The sequence below is a fragment of the Triturus cristatus genome, chromosome 5_2 (assembly GCF_964204655.1).
Source record: "Triturus cristatus chromosome 5_2, aTriCri1.1, whole genome shotgun sequence".
Classification (NCBI taxonomy): domain Eukaryota; kingdom Metazoa; phylum Chordata; class Amphibia; order Caudata; family Salamandridae; genus Triturus; species Triturus cristatus.
The window spans coordinates 408,820,988-408,841,564 of record NC_140588.1 but is presented as its reverse complement, the minus strand read 5'-3'; the positions used below and the strand labels follow the sequence as shown (position 1 = coordinate 408,841,564).

General features: G+C 42.8%; 1 protein-coding gene across 7 annotated transcripts in view; it reads left to right on the top strand.

Annotated features, from left to right (window-relative positions):
* Positions 1-20,577, top strand: part of COBL (cordon-bleu WH2 repeat protein) — a 961,684-nt gene that overhangs the window by 875,565 nt on the left and 65,542 nt on the right. For all 7 annotated transcript variants that reach the window (XM_085607311.1, XM_085607310.1, XM_085607313.1 and 4 more), the window contains 2 exons: positions 4,108-6,197; positions 18,095-18,214. In XM_085607311.1, coding sequence (XP_085463437.1) covers positions 4,108-6,197; positions 18,095-18,214 — 2,210 coding nt within the window. The remainder of the gene's footprint in view (positions 1-4,107; positions 6,198-18,094; positions 18,215-20,577) is intronic.

The window sequence follows — 20,577 nt, the reverse complement described above, 5'->3', positions numbered from 1 at the left end:
TCGAGAACCAACACACGAGCCAGCTGGTACAGTGAGGACCATTGAAACTCCAAACAACTCTGCAAACAGTTGGAGAGAAGATGGAGGATCAGTCGGGACACCACCGCAAGAAACACCTATAAGTCTGAACTCAGGAAATATCACACCCAACATAAAGAGGCAAGAAAAACATCCCTAGATCCCAGACTAGAAAACAGCTCCAACAGCTGTAAGGAACTCTTCAACATCATCAAAGAATTCTCCAACCCCACAGCCGCCACCAACTCCATCACCCCTTCGCAAGACCTGTGCGACAACCTCTCCAACTTCTTCCACAACAAAATCTTCAACATCCACAGCAACTTCAACCCCTAATGCAAGAACTCATCAACCAGCTGCCCACCACCACTAAATCAGAACACCAGATCACAAACTGGATACTCCTCACCTAGAAGACACGCTGCAATCATAAAAACAATACACTCGGGGACCCCCGCCGACTCCTGCCCTCACCATATCTTCAACCTAGGAGGAACTCTGATTAGCTCCCACCTCAGCACCATCATCAACACCTCCATCTAAAGTGGGACCTCCCAAGACAACTGGAAACACACAGAAATCACAGCTGTCCTGAAAAAACCCATGTCAGACCTAAAAGAGCCCAACAACTACAGACTTATCTCACTCTTGCCCTTCCCATCCAAAGTCATGGAGAAAGCTATCAACAAACAAATCTCGAACCATCTTAAACAACACCACCCACTAGACATCTCGCAGTCTGGTTTCCACAAAAACCACAACACAGAAACTGCTCTCATAGTAGCAGTCAATGGCATCCGGAACATCATGGACAAAGGACAAATTGCTGCACTCATACTCCAGGACCTCTCTGCAACATCATAAGTCATAAGACTCCACAGCTCCGGAATACATGGTCCAGCCCATAACTGGTTGACCTCCTTCCTCTCCGACCAAACGCAGCGATTCAGGCACTCGCCCTAGTCCTTAAATCCTAGAGCCTCATCTGCAGAGTCCCTCGAGGATCATCACTGAGCCCCACCCTCTTCAACGTCTACATGTCACCGCTCCCCCATGTCATAAGATCCCACTAAACTAACCTTGTATCCTACGCAGATGACTCCCAATTCATTCTCTCCCTCACAGAGAACAACCACACCACCAGGACCAACTTCAACACCTCCAAGTCCAATATAGCAAACTGGATGAAATAGAACTGCCTCAAGCTCAACACAGATACAACTGAAGTCTCGATCTTCGGGAACAAGAGCTCTCCATGGGACTCCTCCTGGTGGCCAATAGACCTGGAACAACTGCCCACACCCACCGTCTATGCCAAAAACCTCAGCATCACGGTGGACGACAGACTCACAATGGTCAAACAAGTGAACACCGTCACCTCCTACTGCTTCTTCACCCTTCATATGCTCCGCAACATATTCCATTGGCTCTCTACTAACACCAGATGCACAGTCACCCAGGCCCTCATCACCAGCAGACTAGACTACGGCAATGCACTCCTCTCCAGCATCACGTATTATTAAAGGATTCCAGACGACCCAGAATGCTGCAGTCAGACTCACCCGTAATATCCCCCGCAATGCTCACATCTCACCCCACCTGAAAACGCTACATTGGCTCCCGATCCAGAAGCGAAGTCAATTCAAACTACTCGCCCATGCATGCAAAGCCCTCCACAACCTTGTGCTTGCCTCCTCAAACACTGCCTCACCTTCCACCAACCCATCAAGCAACTGCACTTGGCCTCACTCCACCTCGCGCACATGGCCCATATCTGCAGGAGGATGCTCCTTTTCCTACTTCGACACCCAATCCTGAAACAACCTTCCAGGCCACATCAAGTCCTCCCCACCCCTCCTCGAGTTCTGCAAGAAACTGAAGGCCTAGCTATTCAACTAATAGCCTGATTGGCCTACTCATCTACTCCAGCGCCTGGATACCCCTCTGGTGATAAGCAAGCTATACAAATCAACACAACACTGTACTCCTCTTCACTCCACTCCAGCAAAGCCAATATATTTTGCAAAGGCGAGGCCTATTGGCTTTGCCATTGCTTGTTGTTCTTCTTTTTTACTCCCATTGTACTGGTCTGCAAAAATGAGAGAAATGTGGTGCTGGTACGATTGTTTGTATTTATTTGTTGGCCATCTCTAACTACTGTACCCTAGAGGTTAACTTTGATTGAAACTAGCAGTGTGCGCTGCTGAAGATGTTTGTTTGATAGAGAAGATGGTGAGTAATAAACTCCAAGATAAATCAAAACTTGGGCTGTATTTACCAAGTAGTGGAGAAGTCAGAGGGAGATACTTCAGGGTGAACAACTTGGGGGCCGATTTATTTACACTTTGCACTTCCGCAAGTCATACGAAGGGTTGCATAGAATTTACTTTCCAACACAACTCTTTTTGGTCTGCTGCAAAGAAGCCATTAAAGTAACGTGCATGCCATTGGTCAACAGGACTTTGCGCCCAAAAATAATGCCTCCTTGAGGCTGACGCTAACAAGGAGAAATGTTTTTATTTCTCCTACCTTTTATCACATTGCTTGTGGGCTGCGCTGTAGAGCACATATCCAGTGTGTGAAAAGTTTTAAAGTTAGTCACTCTAAGCACAGTATTTTGCACTGGAAGGGTAGCCTTCCAGCACAAAACCTGCTAGACATCTCATACACACACCGTTGCACTTTGGTGCAAAGATGTATGAGTGGCGCAAGACAGCCTGTTTATGTGCCAGCACTAGGGAAGAGAGCAGCAGTGCCATATTTGAGTAAATGTGGGTATGCAACGCTCTCTCCCCCAGCCCACTGCGGCGCAGCAGCTTTGGTTGCTGCTCTGCATTGTACTACTTTTTAATAAGTCTGCCTCTTGGGGCCCAAAGCTGAAGGAAACGGTGTCTACATTTTCTTAGGGTGGTGGCACACCTTAGGCAGAGGAGGGGTAGCGTCCAGTGGAATGGGTCCACGATGGAAGTTACCGAGGTCTTCTGTAGTCGTCTATGAGTTTAGGGTTGGCGCAGTGATGTAAGGTTTGTCATTGAAGGATCTACCCAGGTGTGGGCAGGATCATGGTTTACAATACTGGGAGAAAGACAAGATCTTTAACAAATTTGAATATTAGAAAGGTTAATGTATAGCGATACCACATGTATACAGCAAGCAAACTTGTTTGATGTCTTTAGGGCCATGTTGCTGGGTGAAGGCTGAACACGGTCCTGGTGCCTTCTTAAGGACCACTTCATTTCTATTTTATTCATAAATATGAAATATTGGTCAATGTTGCTCTTTTTTGTCTGTTTCATAGTTCAGTTAGATCTGCCATCTTATCTAGCAGTGGCATTGCACTGTTGCTGAAAAGACTACTGGGCACATGCATCATTGTAGGCAATATCTATTCCATAATTGCGATTATTAAGGAATCGCAATAATGGAATCGCAATTGCCTATGCATGTAGGTTTTGCTAAAATATTAGTGATTCCTACATATTCCTTAATTGCGAATTGCAATTTGCGATTCACAATTAAGGAATAGCTTCCCAGTCATTCCTATGACCTAACAGCCCATAGGAAAGAATGGGAGTACCAAATAGGTACTTGCAAATTGCGCATGCAATTTCAAGGGAGCAAGGGTGCCAAAAGGCCACCCTGACGCACCCCTGAAATTTGCATGTGATCACATGTTGCACACTCACATGCACCAAGGGCATGTGTGTGTGCAACATGGCACTTTTGTGCATTTTTCAAAGTTTTCGCAAATTACCATCAACTTTAAATTGATGGTAATTTGCAATCCCAAATAGCGAAATCTCAATTTTAAAGTGCATCATGCATTTCATTTAGGGAATCGCAATTTGCGATTCCCTAAATGCATTCGCAGTTCACAATTTAGGTAATCATAAAATTTGCAATTACCTAAATTGTGAGATTGCATTTGGATTTGGGTTGATGCATCCCAAATGCAAAAATACCGGTATTTGCAATGATGCATGTGCCTCTACATGATTTAATTCTGTACTTAGAAGTAACTTGCAAAGCATATTTGTAGCCATTTCTACTTTTCTATGCATAATACTTCTCTTTTCTCCCTTTATGCAGGCATGGAAGACAACGACTACAGCACCAGTGGCTTCTCTGAATCCAGCCCAACTGCTGAAGTCTCCAGCCCCTACCAGTATGATGATGAACCCGGTATAGACGTGGCCATCGCAATTCCCGTCACAGTCATCGACGAAGTTCCTGACTTCAGCAACTACTGTCCTGAACGTTATGAGGAAGACGTGGCAACATCAAAAACATATGCACACTCAAAAGACTTCAAGCCTGTGGGCAACCTCCTCAATGAAAACAATAACAAAGTCTCTTTTGACAAACAGTCGTCAGCGATCGGTCAACTACCCACAAATGGAAATCTATCAGAAAGTAGAATTTCCCACTCAAATGGCAGTATTTCAGAAAGCAAAATGTCCAATACAAATGGGAATCTTCCAGTCAGAAGGTCATCACATGAAAATCTTTCTCTAAATGGGGTAACCTACCCTCATGAGAATCACACAAATGAAAATTCGTCTGGGGGTAAATTCAGTTTCAGAGTTCTGCACAGGGATTCAGTTCCGTCGCATAGATCATCATTTGAAAATGAATTCACTGCAGAAACCACAAGGCGTGCCTCTGAAAGTAAGGATACTGCTGGTGGACAAACACCCCAGGTATGTTCTCCAATGTTCGACCCTGTTCAGCACAACACAAGTATCCATTTTGACAAAAATGGCAACCGAAGAACATGGAATAAAAGTAAAACTGAGCCTGATCTTGGACGCATCCAGCCAACAACTAGCGATGAACCTAAAGCCCCCGTCCTGCGGTGGCAACAAAACTATGAACAGAAAGCTGGTCTGACCACCTTTAAGGTTGTTCCTCCAAAACCTAGTGTGAAGCAGTATGACAGAGGCGTTTCCCTCTCTTCTAGTGCCATTAAGATAGATGAGTTGGGAAACCTTGTGAATCCCCGTGCTCCCCCTGAGAAAAAGGATACACCTGACACTTCTGCTAATGACACAGAAGGCTCTTTACTTCGAAGAGCAAAAGCATTCTGGAGATCAAACTCTTCAGAAAAGCAAACAGAGAACTCTACAGAGGAAGTACATAAAAAGCCATTATCACCCACCACACCAACTAAGGCTCATAACCAAGAGACGGAGAGTAAAGTAACAGTTCTGAAAGAAAAGACAGACTATCATCAAACTCTTCCTTCTAAGATGAGTTGGCGGGACTCTGACGTGAAAGAGTTCCAACCACCTCAGGTACTAAAAATGCCAACTGCTGCTGAGATTAATAGGGCGAAGGGCGACCTCTCCTTTCTAAAGCCTCACAAAAGGACATCCAGCCAGTATGTAGCCTCAGCAATCACAAGGTATACAAAGACACAGAGTCAGTCCACTGAAGGAGAACCAAAGCACGAAGACAGGCAACAAAGTGTTCCATTGGAACCTAAAGAGAAGAAATGCATCATTTTATCAAAATACACGCCAGTGGAGCGCCAGGATGAAATAAGGGGCACCAGTCAGGAAAATAACAGTTTCAAAAACACGGTGTGGAATAGAGTATCCCAGAGCACGGACTCTAGAATAGAGAAGAACACAAATCGAGTTGAGCCATTTTATGACAGAAACCACACGACCTTCTCCAACAGCATCAATGCTCAACCATCATCTAGGGACCCCATCATTCAAAGAATCCCTGGCTACAATGCACGCTTCGAGGCAGCAGATAAGGTATCAAACACTTTCCTGGCACAGAGATGTGAGGCTAGTGATGATGTGGATTTCTTGTCTGCCCAAAATTCCCAGGCTACCTGCCTGCCGCATGTTTCTTCAGGCGTATTGTCTAGTTCAACGGAAGGTGGGCCACAAAACGGTGCAAGAACGGGGCATGCGAAGCATTCATTTGCTGTTACTTCTGGTGCGACAAGTGGCCAAGCCACCGAAAACACAGATAATAAACCGGTGGCTTTGCCAAGGAGGATAAGCTTGGAATCTGATTCCTTGGCGGAGAACAGTGTGTTTGGACCCAAGAAAAGGTTCCGACCAGTTGTACAAAAACCTGCACAAAAAGATACCTCACCGCACTCAGCACTAATGGAATCTATCCAGTCGGGAGAAGGGAAGCAAAGACTCCGATCAGTTCAGGTAAAGTGAGAACAACCTAGGGTCTAACAAGGTAATTTGCAATAGCAAATGTGCTAGACAGAAATGGCTGATTTTATTTCATTCATGGATGTGGGGAGTAGTATATCACTCTAGAGAAGACGTAGAGGGAGATGGTGGGAAGTCATCCAACTTGCAATGTCCCTGGGACACCAAACACAGAATATTGAAAGGTAGTGATACTTTTATACAAATGTGTATACCAGAAGGCACAAATGCGCACCTTGGGTAAATCTTTGTATGCCTCCATGTACATTTTAAACACAGTAGGAGCATTTTGTGTCACACGCCAGGTATAGCTCACTAGTTATACTTGAAGTATGATACAACATGTACAGATAGGAGGAGATCTGTTGGACTAAAACTTAACAAACTTTAGGACATATTTAGAAGGAAGTGGCGGAGCGCGGCGTTAGCCACCTTGGCTTAACTCCGCGCTCCGCCACTTCCAAAACGCTGGGCTGCACCGTATTTACAATAATACGGTGCAACCTTGTGTTTTTCCCTGCGCTGAAACTAAATTTAGCTCCCTAGCGCCAACGCAGGCACCCTTGCACCATAGTGCAAGGGTGCCTGCATTGTAGGGGAAGACTGTTTATGTGCAAAAAGGTGTCCCTTCCTGCACATAAACAATCGGAAATGGTATTTTGAAATTTCTATGTGTGCTGCTTAATGCAGCACACATAGAAGTTGAAAAACATCTTTTGTTTAAATTGATTGTTTATTTGCAGGAAGGGTCACCTTCCTGCACATAAACAATCAATGACCTTATGCTCTTTCTATGTGTGCTGCACAACACAGCACACATAGAAACAGCAAAAAACGAGGATAAATACAACATTTCTCCTCGTCGCGCCCACCACAACACCCATTGCCATCCCCTTTCACGCAAGTATAGCGTGAAAGTGGGCCTTATTTACAAGGCAGGTTTAAGTTACATTAAGTGGCTTATCGTTGCCTTGTAAATAAGGCAAAGCCCATATCTCCACAGGAACGTCAAGTGATGTTCCTGTGGTGAAAGGGGCTTGTAAATATGCCCCTGTATTTCTTCAAAAAAGATCCAGTGGAACCACCCTAAGGACTTGTTCCCATCCCAGTCCTGTGAACAAAATGCCTCAAGGTTGAGCAAAGAAGAGAATGAAGAAGGAACATCAGCCAACCAAAATGGTCATCATTATTCTGAAAGGGCACTGCCTTGATCCTGCAGAGAGAGAAGAACCTGACTGATAAGCCCAGGGAAGGCTATGTGTTCCATAAGAGTGAGGTTTAACTGGACCATGGCTGCACTTTGAAATGACAAAGTGGAAAATAAAGTCTGGTGCAAAGATACGAGACATCAATATTAGTAAAGTTTGGTAAAAGTTGTACTCTTCATCTCAGTGTGTGCCAGTCTTCCTCACAAGTAAACCACTTCAGAAAAGTGCTTTCAATTGTACTGAATGCTGAAGAAAGGGTGTGGAGCAGTTCTTCTCTGATACTTAGTAAAGTCGTTTAAGCTTCATGTCATGGTTGCAACTCAGATTGGGAATCACTTAGCTGGTAGTTGGTCTCCATTTGATAAGTTGAGTGATTTTCATGGATTTCAATATTTTTTTTTGTGATACACTACTGTCACGAAATAAGACTATGGTTGCACAGAATTTCAGGATCTGATTTCATTTTTCTCACAAATGTGGTTACGGTTGCATGCATGAGGTTGTTGTAGATGCCTTTTCCAGATAGGGCGGTCAGAAGATGAGGAAAGGGATCTTTACCTTTTCTCCGACGTTCATGACCCTGTCTTTGCAGAGTGGATGAATCTGGAAGGTTGACAGTACTATTATAATATCCTGGAGATTGGTCATAGGGTAGGGCATATAATGAGGTATTTGCTGTGATCATGATTAGATTAGTAAAATAATAATTAGACTGATAACATTGTGAGGAGACCTGTGCTTACTAGCGAATTTAGGGCGTGATTTAGATCTTGGTGGACGGGTTACTCCGTCACAACACTGACGGATATCCCGTTCTCTGAAATTAAAATCCCATACGATATAATTGGATTTATATTTCGGCAGACGGACAGTCCGTGTGACGGAGTAACCTGTCCCCCAACATCTAAACCAGGCCCTTAGTTTTTATGTTAGGCCTGTTTACAACCCTCAAAGGTAAGTGTGAGAGATTTCGGATTATCAACAGAGGTGAAATGGGTATGAGCTCCCAGAAAATTAGTAATCCAGTGTCTTGCTGAGTACATCACTTTTCAACAGAATCCTAGGCTTACAGTTGTTTGCTAAAGTTCAAGGGACCAGCTTTCTCTTTGTGAAAATGTGGGGAACATATATGAAAGCAGTACCAAACAACATTAAAGCCAATAAATCAAAAAGTAAAATCCCCAAGCCAATTTAGTGAAAAGAAAACTGTATTTAGTTAAATAGTACTAAAGCAATAAAAATCAGATATGGGTAACAGGAATAATTATTTTAAGGAAATGTGAAAAACACCCACAAAAACAATTGGAAAGTCAAAAGCAACGTTATTTTTGGGGGGGAGGATGATTCGGAGTTAGTTGCCATTTGTGCCAGACCAAGGAAGATCATGGGTCATGTAAAAGTCTATGGTTTGCCCCTTTCAGCAGTTTTATCTTTGGGATCAGTCTCTCATTAATCAAAATCCACCAGTGTGTCAACTTATGAGGAAGAGGGGACCTGACCTCCAGCAGGTTGCATAGTCTAAACTGGTGGTGCTGCTATTTTAAATTTTGGCAACCAAAAGCTCAGAACGAGACCAACTTGAAGTTTGTAGCCTCTAAAGTCACTTCACCTCTGGAATCAATCGGCTGCCTTTTCTCACTGTCTTCTTGAATATTTGGCACAGTCACATTCATGGAGCTCAGAGTCCTTCAGGAGAGCAAGTTAGGACACTGGGGTCATGGAGCGTTCCATAAGGTCTGATATAGCATGTGAACAGTCCTTTGAAACCCTGTATCTTGGTGCCAAAACCTCTGAGTGGGACAGACTTTAAAACATAGCTGCTGAAGCCTTCTTATTATCAGGGTCACCTTCAACCACACTCCCTCGCTACATTTCAACTTAGTCACTTTATTGGGCCTTGGAATTCCCAGTCCAGCCGTCCAGGCAATCCTGGAATCTAGCCCCCTGTCCCTTCGAGGCCTTAATATTTAATGGTAAAAAATTTGGGAGGGAGTTTTAGATTGGCCAGAGTAGAGTACCATTACGAAGCTGAGAAACATACGCCAGGGCGGATCGCTGGGTGGGAGTTATCCTCTTTATTTTCTCTTTTGAAAGGCATGTTCCTCATGGGGGGTTCTGAGATGGTGCTAGACAGTTGATTTCTATCTACTGTTTGGGACATGGATGCTTAGGCTTTTGATGAATATTCTTTGCAGGTACTTAGATGGGATGCAAACTAGAGCCTCTTTCGCCATAATAAACAAAGTAAAGACTGTGGGCATCATGCTAGATGCTCTCACTGGATGCTGCCCATGCTTAGTCATGAATGGACGTCAATATTTGTGCAATCTGTAGATATTATCAATGTATGAGATAGCAGTCACTGATGTGGTTTTCTTTTCCTTTCCTTTTTTTTCCGTTCTTTATTTTTCTATCCCATAATGTTGACATCTTTGGCTATGATTGTATAACATGCAACAAAACCTTAGTAATATATTATTTTAAGTTTTAGGAGGGATGAAAACTTACCCACCAAGATAATGCCTTGTTTCATAGCCTCAGATCTTTTACTGATTTGATGGAGGTTGAAAAATCCCAAAAGTCTAACATTTTCAGCTTGCTGAATATTGTCCTCCTTTTTACTTCTAAAGCTCCCAGACTGCTAATGACCAGGGCACAGATAATATGGGGAGTCAAGCTGAAGCACTCTCTTCAGCCTTTGCCCACCTAAAGTCCACCTCCAATTATGCAATTAGTTCTTCTGGAAAGATGTCCTTTTTCTCTTTTATTTTCCTGGGACTGAAGAAGGCCTGCAGTATCCAAAGTCTCATTCCTCCCCCAAGCAGACAGTATCAGGCTTACCCTCATTGTCTAGGTCGAAGTACAGTTTTGTTCTGATTCCCTGGAGATGGGAGCCCCGAGAAATGGTAGAACCTCTACAGTGGGTGGTGGAGAGCCATGAACCTATCCCTGCTAAGTTACCACACACAAGCTTTTCCGTACTTATTTTAGCACGCCACCAGATATGTGGTTAAGCTACCTCAGAAACGCTATACCAAGGGAAGAGGACTGTTCCAAAATGATGGAAGGCTACTTGACTGTTTGAGCTCTGCCATCCTGCCAATGATTTTATATAATTAATTTTCGTGAAAAATCTACTAAACATCTAAGTTCACCAATGAACACTGATTTGAGTGTTATGCACTTTTTTCTAAACCGAGTGAGTAAAATGTGGATTATATACCTAAAGCATGCCTTGCCTTGGAAATGCATCTTCAACCTATGCAAAAAATGTCACTTTTGAATCCTGTTACTGCGAGTAAACACCAGTTCCATATCCAGCATGTCATTCTTCTTTGCAGCTTGCACCCATGCAGTATGGGCTCAGAGGCACCTGTTGTGGGTGACTTAGCTAATGTTAGAAGTAGGCTTTCAAACATGTCCAACACGTTTATGTTTATTCTGACTTGTGGCTGAGGCAGCCATTTTGTTGGTGTAAATCCACACTTGACTTCATTACCACTGATGCACAGAGTTGGACAGGTCTGTCAAGCACTCTGGCATTTCCAGATGGGTTACCTTGTAAAAGCCAGTACGTGAGGTGGTTCTCTTGGTCCTTTTGGCAGGACGGGAGAAAACAGATCATGTTCTGGCCCTTTAAATCTGGCCCATCTGGTACTGCCAGAGTTCTCAGTTTCTGGCCACGTTACTGTTCTGTTGCATAAAAGTCAGATATGCCAGTTGGGGTTAGGCAATTATTTGTCAAGGTTATAGACAGAGCACAAGAACTGTAATGTGTTTAGCAGCATCAATATGTCCAGGGTCCAAATATGGCACTAGGGGGCCAGATGTTCCAAGGGTTTTAGCATTCGCAAGTCCTCTGATTCAGTACATCAAAGGGTTTGTGAATGTTAAAACCCTTTTTAAAATGCATTACGCACATTTAATCATTGGGAAAAGGTTTTCTGAATCATTTACTGGGTTTAGGAAACCAAATACTGATTCCTTAGGGTATGTAGTAAATTTTTGCAACCGTTATCTGTTCGTAAAATATGCATATGTTAGCAGTACCTCAAAGGAGGTGGTAACCCATTCACAAATGGGAAGTGATCTACAACGGATTCCTTCCCCTTTGGGAATGCGATTTTTTTTATAGCAGTAGGCAGTGGACCTCAGCAGGCCACCATCTGTGATGGTCTCCATTTGAAGTGAGGTTCAATTTGCGACCTACCACAATAACATTCATGAGATAGGTCGGCTTGTGACCCTTATTTCGTGAACTAACCTATGAATGCATAGATCGGTATGCACAATAATTTAGTGGTCACAAAAAGTTGGTAGACATATTGCTACTGCTTTTTGCAAACACATTAATAGTACCTGAAACCCTAGAGCCGGTAAAAAGCTGATGGAATGATGTAAAAAGAAATCAATTTTTCACAAAGGGCATGCCATAAAAACCACATTTGCCAGATTTGTTGCAATATTATTTCATGCCAAAGGACATGAGCTATGCACAATCAAGAATGCTTTTCTCTACAAGAAGACCACAAATATCAATGTCACGGTCCAGAATAAGTTCCCATTTCATGACAAGCCACCCATGACTTTAATTGCAGGAAGCAATGGAGTCAGCAGACAGACCATTGTTTAAAGTTCCTTCACACACAATAGCTTTGCAAGACCTTGGATGAACTGTTGGCTTCCTCTGTACAGTAGGAACAAACTCTTATCATCCAGGATGCTACACGGCAGCAGCTACTAACACTCAGCTCTCTTACATGTTTTCGCCTAGGGACTAATAAGGATTTCTGCCTGGTCGAGCAGAAAGTGCACTTGGTTTTTAAAAGATCTATTTATTGGCATTTATTATTAGTGTTTTTCCACATTATCACATTTACAAATCAGAGCTAAAAAAAAATGAAGAAACAACACGCAAGCAGCAAAAATAATACAGCACAGTTACCCACACCTCCCGCTCAAGGTCACACAGTCAGATTTGCTCTCTTCATTACAGTTTCCTCATGGTCCCCCAGAAATCCTCCTAGTGTTTATACAGGCCCGACAAGATCCATGTGGCAGCTCTTAGGCACCAGTCTCACGTTATCAAAATGGTCCCACCAGGTGCCACAGAATGTATGATGCTTGCCAGGGCAGCCTCTTGTTTTTTAAACTGTTCCCTTGCCAAAACGCAGCAGTCTATGCCTCTCAACCATTCTGCAATCTGTAGGGCTTTTTTTGACTTCCAGTGAAAGGCATTGTCCCTCGTGTTGACCACAGGACCTAATCTGACAAGTGTTCTGGCCCCCTTAATGCCATCCCAATCTTGTAGTACATTAGAGATTGACACTCTTGGATTTCTTTCTATTGGAATGCCAGTCAAGTGTTGTGAGTACATGGAACCAGTAAGGCTGCATAACTGGACAGCCTGCGCCCTATGCAAAAAGGTGCTCCATCTGCATTTCAAGCAATTCGTGTTGGGCACCATCCCCATTTTCCATAGTCTCTCCAGGGTATAACACACCCTGTGGAAATATTTAAATTGGGTAAGGTGCAGCCTAGCTGAGATCATCACATGTCTGTCAGCCATCTTTGCTTCCACCCATTCAAACTCCTCTAATTTGCCCGAGTCCTGCTTCCATTGTTCCCTAAGTGTCAGAAGGGGGTCATGAGAGCTAAGCATTAGTGTTTTATACAGCCTGGAAATACCCTTTGGCCCAGATTTACTAAAAAGTCATGCACTGCAGCAAGAAAACTTGCTGCGCTGTGCTGCGTGACACGGAGAGAGACGGAATGTGCCATATCTATTAAGATATGACGCATTCCTGCTCTCTCCCTGCCCTGGCGCATTGAATACTGCTCAGGTGCCTGCATTACAGTCAAGATTGGTTTTGTGCAAGAAGGGACACCTTCCTGCACCAGTACAATCCTCAGAGGCATTTTCCTCTCTCTTTGATTGCTGCAAAATGCAGCACACATGGGAAGAGGAGATAACAGGGAGAAATGAAGATATTTCCTCGTTCTGCCTTTGTTAGGATGGCGTGCCATTTCAACACTTTCTCAGTTTTACTATTCTTAGTAAATCTGGGAACGCACCAAGAACCATTTGTAGATGCTTGGGAACTCCCACACTCCTCCCACGGAACGCAGTGACTTGTGCTGCCTTCTGTTACTCCAGAAATACCAATCCCCGCAGAGCCACGCATAGTGGCTTTGTGTGGCTCAGTAAATCTGGCCTAAAGGCTTGTATCAGAACAGCGACGCAAGCCCTTGGTAAATCTGAACCCAAGTTTCTAACTTCTCTTTTGTGAGTTTTCACTCCAATGGATTGAGGTGCTGCCTATATTTATATCCCTCGAATGCATGTCTTTGTAGCAGGTAGCGAAAGAACTTTGACTCATGGACCTCAAACTCTTCAGCCAACTGTTCAAAGCACGTGTTTTGACACCCACACTTCTGCAATCTTGGATGTTCTTATCCTACCCCATGCATGGAATCCTTCCGACCAGGAGATTCCCCCACCCCCACTCCAGACCCAAGTTCTCTCCTAAAGCAGGGTTAGTCGATTGCTCCAGACCATCCATTTCTGCACCCCAGGCCACGAGGTGTAACTGTGACTGGTGCTATCTCCAGTGGAGTCTTTCTCCCATATAGTTTTAACAGTAAGCTGTGTGCATCAAGGGTCACCATTTCCATTCTTCTGACCGGGTCTGCCCTGTCCGCGAAGAACCAGTCATTGATAGGGAGCAACTGAGATGGTCAATTATACATTCTTATGTCTACTATCCCCAGCCTGCAGTCAAATGGTGATTTCACTCATTTCCCATATGCCACACTGGGAGGTCTTCCGGCCCATACAAAACTTGTTATAGAGATTTGCAGAGAAGAAATTGAGGGGTGAAGGGGGGGATCCTGTACGGGTAGGTTTGTAGTATGTATAACAGTTGAGTCAATGTGACCATCTTAATCAATGTCCCCCTGCCCATCACGTTCAGCGGGAGTTTACGCCATGCTACCATATGCACTTTGACTTTTGCAAACCAGGGTCTAGATTATTGTTCTACCACACCTGCTGAGTTCTGGAGATCTATACACCTAAACAGTTGAAGTGATCTGTGGCATGTAGTATGCTGGGGATATCTGGGATCACTGCTTCTGTCTCCCAAATCTGGACAGTTGTCGGCTTGCTACACTTAACCTTGAGGCCCAAGCCCTCCGCGTACATTTCCTGCATGTTTGTCAATTGTGAAGTGGATATGTTGGGCTTCTTTAAGTACAATAGCACACCGTCTGCATAAGGTCCTGTCTCCCCATAGCCTTATCAATTGCAGTTAATTATCGTGATGGTATGGTATCAAATACTTTACAAAACACACAACCAAACATGAGCCTTTAAACCCACATGGAGCAGGAACGGAGGTGAAGTTACATAGTCTAGTTTGTGAACCATTTGCAGGGGGAGAGGAATGTGGGGGCGGGGGTGGGCGGAGGAGAAATAATGAGGGGGTACATGTAAAGTATTGGGGAGGGGAGCACCACCGCAAACGTGAATCTGGCCTTTAGGTACCCGGCGGATCTAATGATACTGACCCTTCATCATCATCAAGGGGTATTTGAAGGGCAGTAAGTAATGCATCCCACTCCGCCGCTATGAGGTGTCTACTCAAGCCCCATAGTTCATCACGGCACAATGCAGTTGCCTCCACAATGGTCACTGTATGGTAACGCTCCTCCAATACTTCACATCGGGCAGCACCGAGGACTTCTGTGAATTGTGACCGCCCGCTTAACAAGTAACCAGGCCAGGTCTAAGAAGCGAATATTGGCACCACCTGGTTTATGGTGCTTGTAGAGGCCCATCAAGCAACTAGTCATGCACTCCAAATTCCCCCGGCCTGTAATATATGTGAGTAAGTTGCAAACCACCGCTCACTGCGCCCTAACCGATGGACAACACAAATACATATGTGCTATATCTGCCACCGAAGTCCCACACCAAGGGCATTCCAGAGACGCAGTGGGGTGTATCCAGGGCCACTCGAATTATGTTACTGTGCGGCGTTTTTCCGCAAAATTATAGATTTGCTGCATTTGCCACATAATCCATTATCTGCTGTATAATCTGCAGATTTCAACCAAAAAATAGTTTCTAGCTCAAAGGGATCAAAAGTTACTAAAACTGCAGTGACACGTACTTCAGCACAGTGGAAGGCCCTTTATAAAGGTTGACTGGTCACCTTTCTGTTGCTTTTCTTACTATATTTAGGTGCTAAACTGATATTAATGAGGTGAAACCAATGCCTAAACTGTGTTCCCATGCTTACAAATGACAAACTAATGGCAGTGATGCTACCACAAAATGTGCTACATTATGCTGCAGAATGTGCTTTTTTTGCCTCATAATTTACTCAACCATTGCACATAATTTGGCCCTCTTCTGTCGCATAATTGGCCCTGGGTATATCCTCTGTATAATAGCCGAAGTTAAGTAGGCCCTGTGTAACATATTAAACTGTATGTATTGGAAGGGGCATTGCGCAAGACATTCGTGGGGTACATCAAAACTCTGTCCCACTCCTTATCTGTCAGCCCATTTTCTACATTTCCCTCCCAGGCTTGCTGAAGAATAATCAATGGGTATTAGCTTGGAATGAACAAATTGCTCTCAGCAGGATCTCCGGAGCATATAACAGCAATAAGGGCGCAACCCTCAACGCTCGATAGTGGCATGCATATGCCACTCGATGGAGGGCGTTCAAAGACTTAGGCAGCATCGAGTTGTGCAGAAATAGTTCCTATACAAGCCTCAATGCCCCTACTCTGACTACAGGCACACCTCTGACAGATGGCGCTGAACCAGCAAACACATTGGCCACTGAAGCTGTGCTGCCAGGTAGTAGTGCTCAAACACAGGTGCTCCCAGCCCATCCTGTCTCCCACTTAATACCCACACTTGTGGGGCCCATCTTATCCATTCTGCCATGGGTTCCAAAAAAAAGGCAAAAATTAAGGGCAACAGGGGGCAGCCCTATAGGGAAGGGCCAGGAGAGTAAACAGTTGCCCGGACTCTGCCCCATGGGGAACAATACATCACTAGTAAAGGCCAAAATTCATTTTCTCCAGCACTTGGTGGACAAAAGGCCACTTGATAGAGTCGAACGCCTTCTCGAAATCCACCAAGATCAATGTTATTGGTTCTTTGATTTGATGTAGATGTGCAAATGCCACGGAGACAGGCCCTTGTTCACCTGTTTGGCATAAAGATGTTTTGATCACCGTTAATGAAGGTAAAAAAACAATGGAAGCTGTAGGCAACGTCCTATACCGAAAAGCACCTCACAACTGTGCTACAGTCTTATTGGATGGATGGTTCGTGCACACTTCTCAGCACCTGTTGCCTTTCGGTGCCACTGATCAGATTCCAAAACTTTTTTTACATATAGAGCAGTGCACGTGAACAAAAAGAACTTATTCAGTCTTTTTAGATTTCTTTCAGTCCTTTATTTTCAAATTTAAACTAAGTTTCACAAAAAGGCAGCCAACGCGTTTCGTTCAGAACGGCATATAGCCAAGAGAACTTCTTCAGGGCTCTTTGAATCATGCAAAAAGACTTAATAGTCCTCCGCATTAGTCAATTCTCATGCTCGGCAAAAAAAGATTCATTCGACCGAAATATATCTTCAAAATAAAGGACTGAAAGAAATATAAAAAGACTGAATAAGCTCTTTTTGTTCACGTGCACTGCTCTATCGGTTAATGAAGGTGTTGACTACCCTAATCAGCCTGTTCGCCAGGGTTTGGCTACTGTTTATTAATATTGGCCTACATGAGGCACACTCCATGACTGGCTTGCTGGGATTAAGAATTGCTGCAATTGTGGCCCCACAAAAGTAACTTATCGGCATGCAGTGCTTTTCAAACATAATCAATGTATTGCGGATTAGTCAATGCATTAAAAAAAAAAAAATCTGAGCATGAACCCATTAGGGCCTGTACCTTCTCCGCTCACATCCCCTGAACTGCTTCCAACACCTCTTCTTCAGCAGTCAGGTGGTCCAGCCCCACATTGTCCTCTACGGGCTATTTAGACACAGTTAGGTCCCGTATTATAGGATTTTCCCTTTCAAGGAAGTTGACTTTAACCACAGCTTTTAAACAAATAAAGTAATGTTTTTGTCTCTTAGGTTTATAAAGTTGTTTCAGTGACCTAGTGCACAAGTCTTTAGTGTTATAAGCTCTTGAGACATATGTCCATATGGTAAAAAAAGAGTATTTTAGTTGTCACCGTAACACAGAGAGGTTGTACAGGAGGAATTTTAAATAAAATTGCACTGTGATTCTAATCCTTCAAACATTTGGAGGGGGGTCATCTAAACACATTTGTATCAAGGTATTGAGTTATTTTTGGTCATTGCCGTATCTCCTTGGGGGGGGTTGTGAGTAATATCTGAATTTTTCAATTTAAAAAAACATTTTTATAATTTGTCAGCAGTAAATTCGCTCAAGATTAATGTAAGAACCTTTTTGTACCAAATGGTGTTTTTTTAATTGTTGTCAATATTCAAATATTGGTGACACCATTCTGTTTACGTACCGTGACCCTCGAACTTTCATCTTTTGGAATTGACCGTTTACCTGCCTGCATATTTCCGGAAATCTTTGGAGACATGCTCTAAAATTGCTGTAAAAATATTCTTCTTAAAGGACTCAGGAAGTGGGATGGATGGAAGTTTGAAGAAATCTTCATTTAATGAGACAGAGAATGAGCGATCAGCACTGCTCTCAGCAATCAGATCTTGCAGTGGCAACACAAGACTGAGAAAGGTAAGGCGAGGAGAGAAAGAGCTGTTTGTGTTTTTATAAAGCTGCTTCCTATTGGTTGTGTACTGTTCACATGTCCACAGGGAGTTTTTTTAATCTGCTTTTTGATTTCACTTGTCTTTGTCAGGGCCCAGTGTGTCAATAACTTCCAGTATCCTTTTCTAGCAAGACCTTTACTGTTCCTTAAAAAGGGATTCTGCCTGCGTTTCATGTGTAATCCCAATCACACAACTGAGCAGTAATGAATGTAAACAATAATATTGAAGGTATCACCACCTCTATAAGAATTCTAAACCTGTCGTACTTTTGATATCTTTCATTGCACTAACTGAAAGCAATACGCAAAAGCCTTCATGATGCTAAATACAGTGTTAATAACCGACCATAGTAGTGATGTTAACAAGGGGTATTAGCGCTTTATTTTGTTTCCCACCGGTAAACATGGCTATTATTGGTTATTACTGTGGTTCTCTACCATCATTCTTTGCTGACAATAATGATAGATAGAATTATTGCACTTCCCATTAAATATGCAATAATAAAATATGCAATAACTGTATTAACGTACATTTTTGCATCAGTTATATGTGTGATGATTGAATTAGTGCATATGCTTTCGAAGTCCCACATCTAAAGACAAATATGCAATCATATTTATAATTTAAAGCTGCAAGAACCATGTAGGTTTGCACATTAAATGCTGTGAGCTCAAAGCAAAGGGCCAGAAGAAAAGTCAAAATTGTTTGGAACACATTTTTTACTTTTATGGAATTCTGAAACAATCTGAGCAGCAAAGCTAGAAATATGTGCCAGTCGTAAATTTCCATGAGTACTCATAAACGTTACGTTTATACATGAACATTTTCACAAGGTAGAAATTTCTGAATACAGAAATCGGGCACGTATGCATATGAAGAATGTTAAATGTTTATTTCGGAGAACACATTTTTTATATAGGGAAGCCTCTCCTGCTAAATCCCCATTAAATGTGTCAATTACCTTCATGTATTCAAGCTCTCTGCTTCTTCAGTGTTGTGTACTAGGCTGACTTCATTACCATGCCTGACATTCCTGTGGTGTGAGTCAGTATTATATAAACAGGTGATCCCGTGGTACCTTTACATTGGTATTCAAGAAGGTAAACCTGTAATGCCAAATTTTCTTAATGTACTTTCTGGCAAATATCAGCAGCTTACCATACTTGAGTGCACTCCGTCCAGTGATTGAAGTATAAAATGTTTGATCTGGAGATATTTGTCTATTGAATAGGTAATACTAGCATGCGTAATTTTTCTGTGAATATGGGACTCTGCTCCTACTGAGAGCCTTTATCAGATTTGTAGGTTGCATACAGTAAATTGATTTGGAGATGTATATCCATTCCATAGGTAATACTAGGATGTATGATTTTTCTGTGACAATGGGAATTTGCTCCTACAGAGAGCCTATATCAGATTTGTAGGTTGCACACACTAAATTAGGTGGATTTCTGAGTTTTATAGTTGATGAAAATTAGTTGTACATCTTCAATAACCTTTGACATTTAGCCAGTGCTGGATGGTATTTAACCTCATAAGACACTAATTATTTAGTTGTGTTCTCTGTCCTAGCAGGCTGCATGATGAATGGTCTTTTCTTTGTAAATTAATTTTGCATGTTGTCCATTCTGCAAAAAGGATGAATGGAGTGCAGTAAGTTGTTGGTCTTTTGAAATCATGTTAGAAGATATGTAGTGTTTCCAGATTTCATGACTAAATACCTCAGGTTATTTTTTAAGCTCAAATGGAAGTTGTTCTGTGTAGGTATCTTGGAATCTCTGGTTCTAGGTGTGCAACTTTTTGGAAATGGTTTTTCCCCCAAGAGTTATGATAGTAAACATGTTTGGCCAGGAGTCATTTATGTTGTATTTGATGGAATGGTGGAACTAATTAATGGTTTATGGAATTTTGTAAGAGAATCTTTCCAATCTGATAAATTATGAAATGTCATCAATGTACCAAAGGTTGGCTACTAATTGTAGAGTTTGTTGTTGTAAGAACCCATGCTCAGGTCCAATATAAAGAGCCTATTGTATTTAGGGGCCATTCTAGTGCCCATGGCTGTTCCTGTTTTTTGTAAGACATGTCTTATGATGAAGCATAAATTATTGCCTTTGATACTCAATCTTATGAGGTTTTGTTACTACTCAAACAAGATGTACATAATCTTGGTTTATTTTTATAGCAACCTCTGGCAAGAAACCCTGCGAAATTCAGAAATATAGTGAAGGCAGGTGACATTCAGAGTGACGGGGAAGGCTTTTGTTGGTATCTTCCCTGTCTCTCATATCTTTGCAGGGAAGTGTGCTATGTCTTGCAGAAAACAGT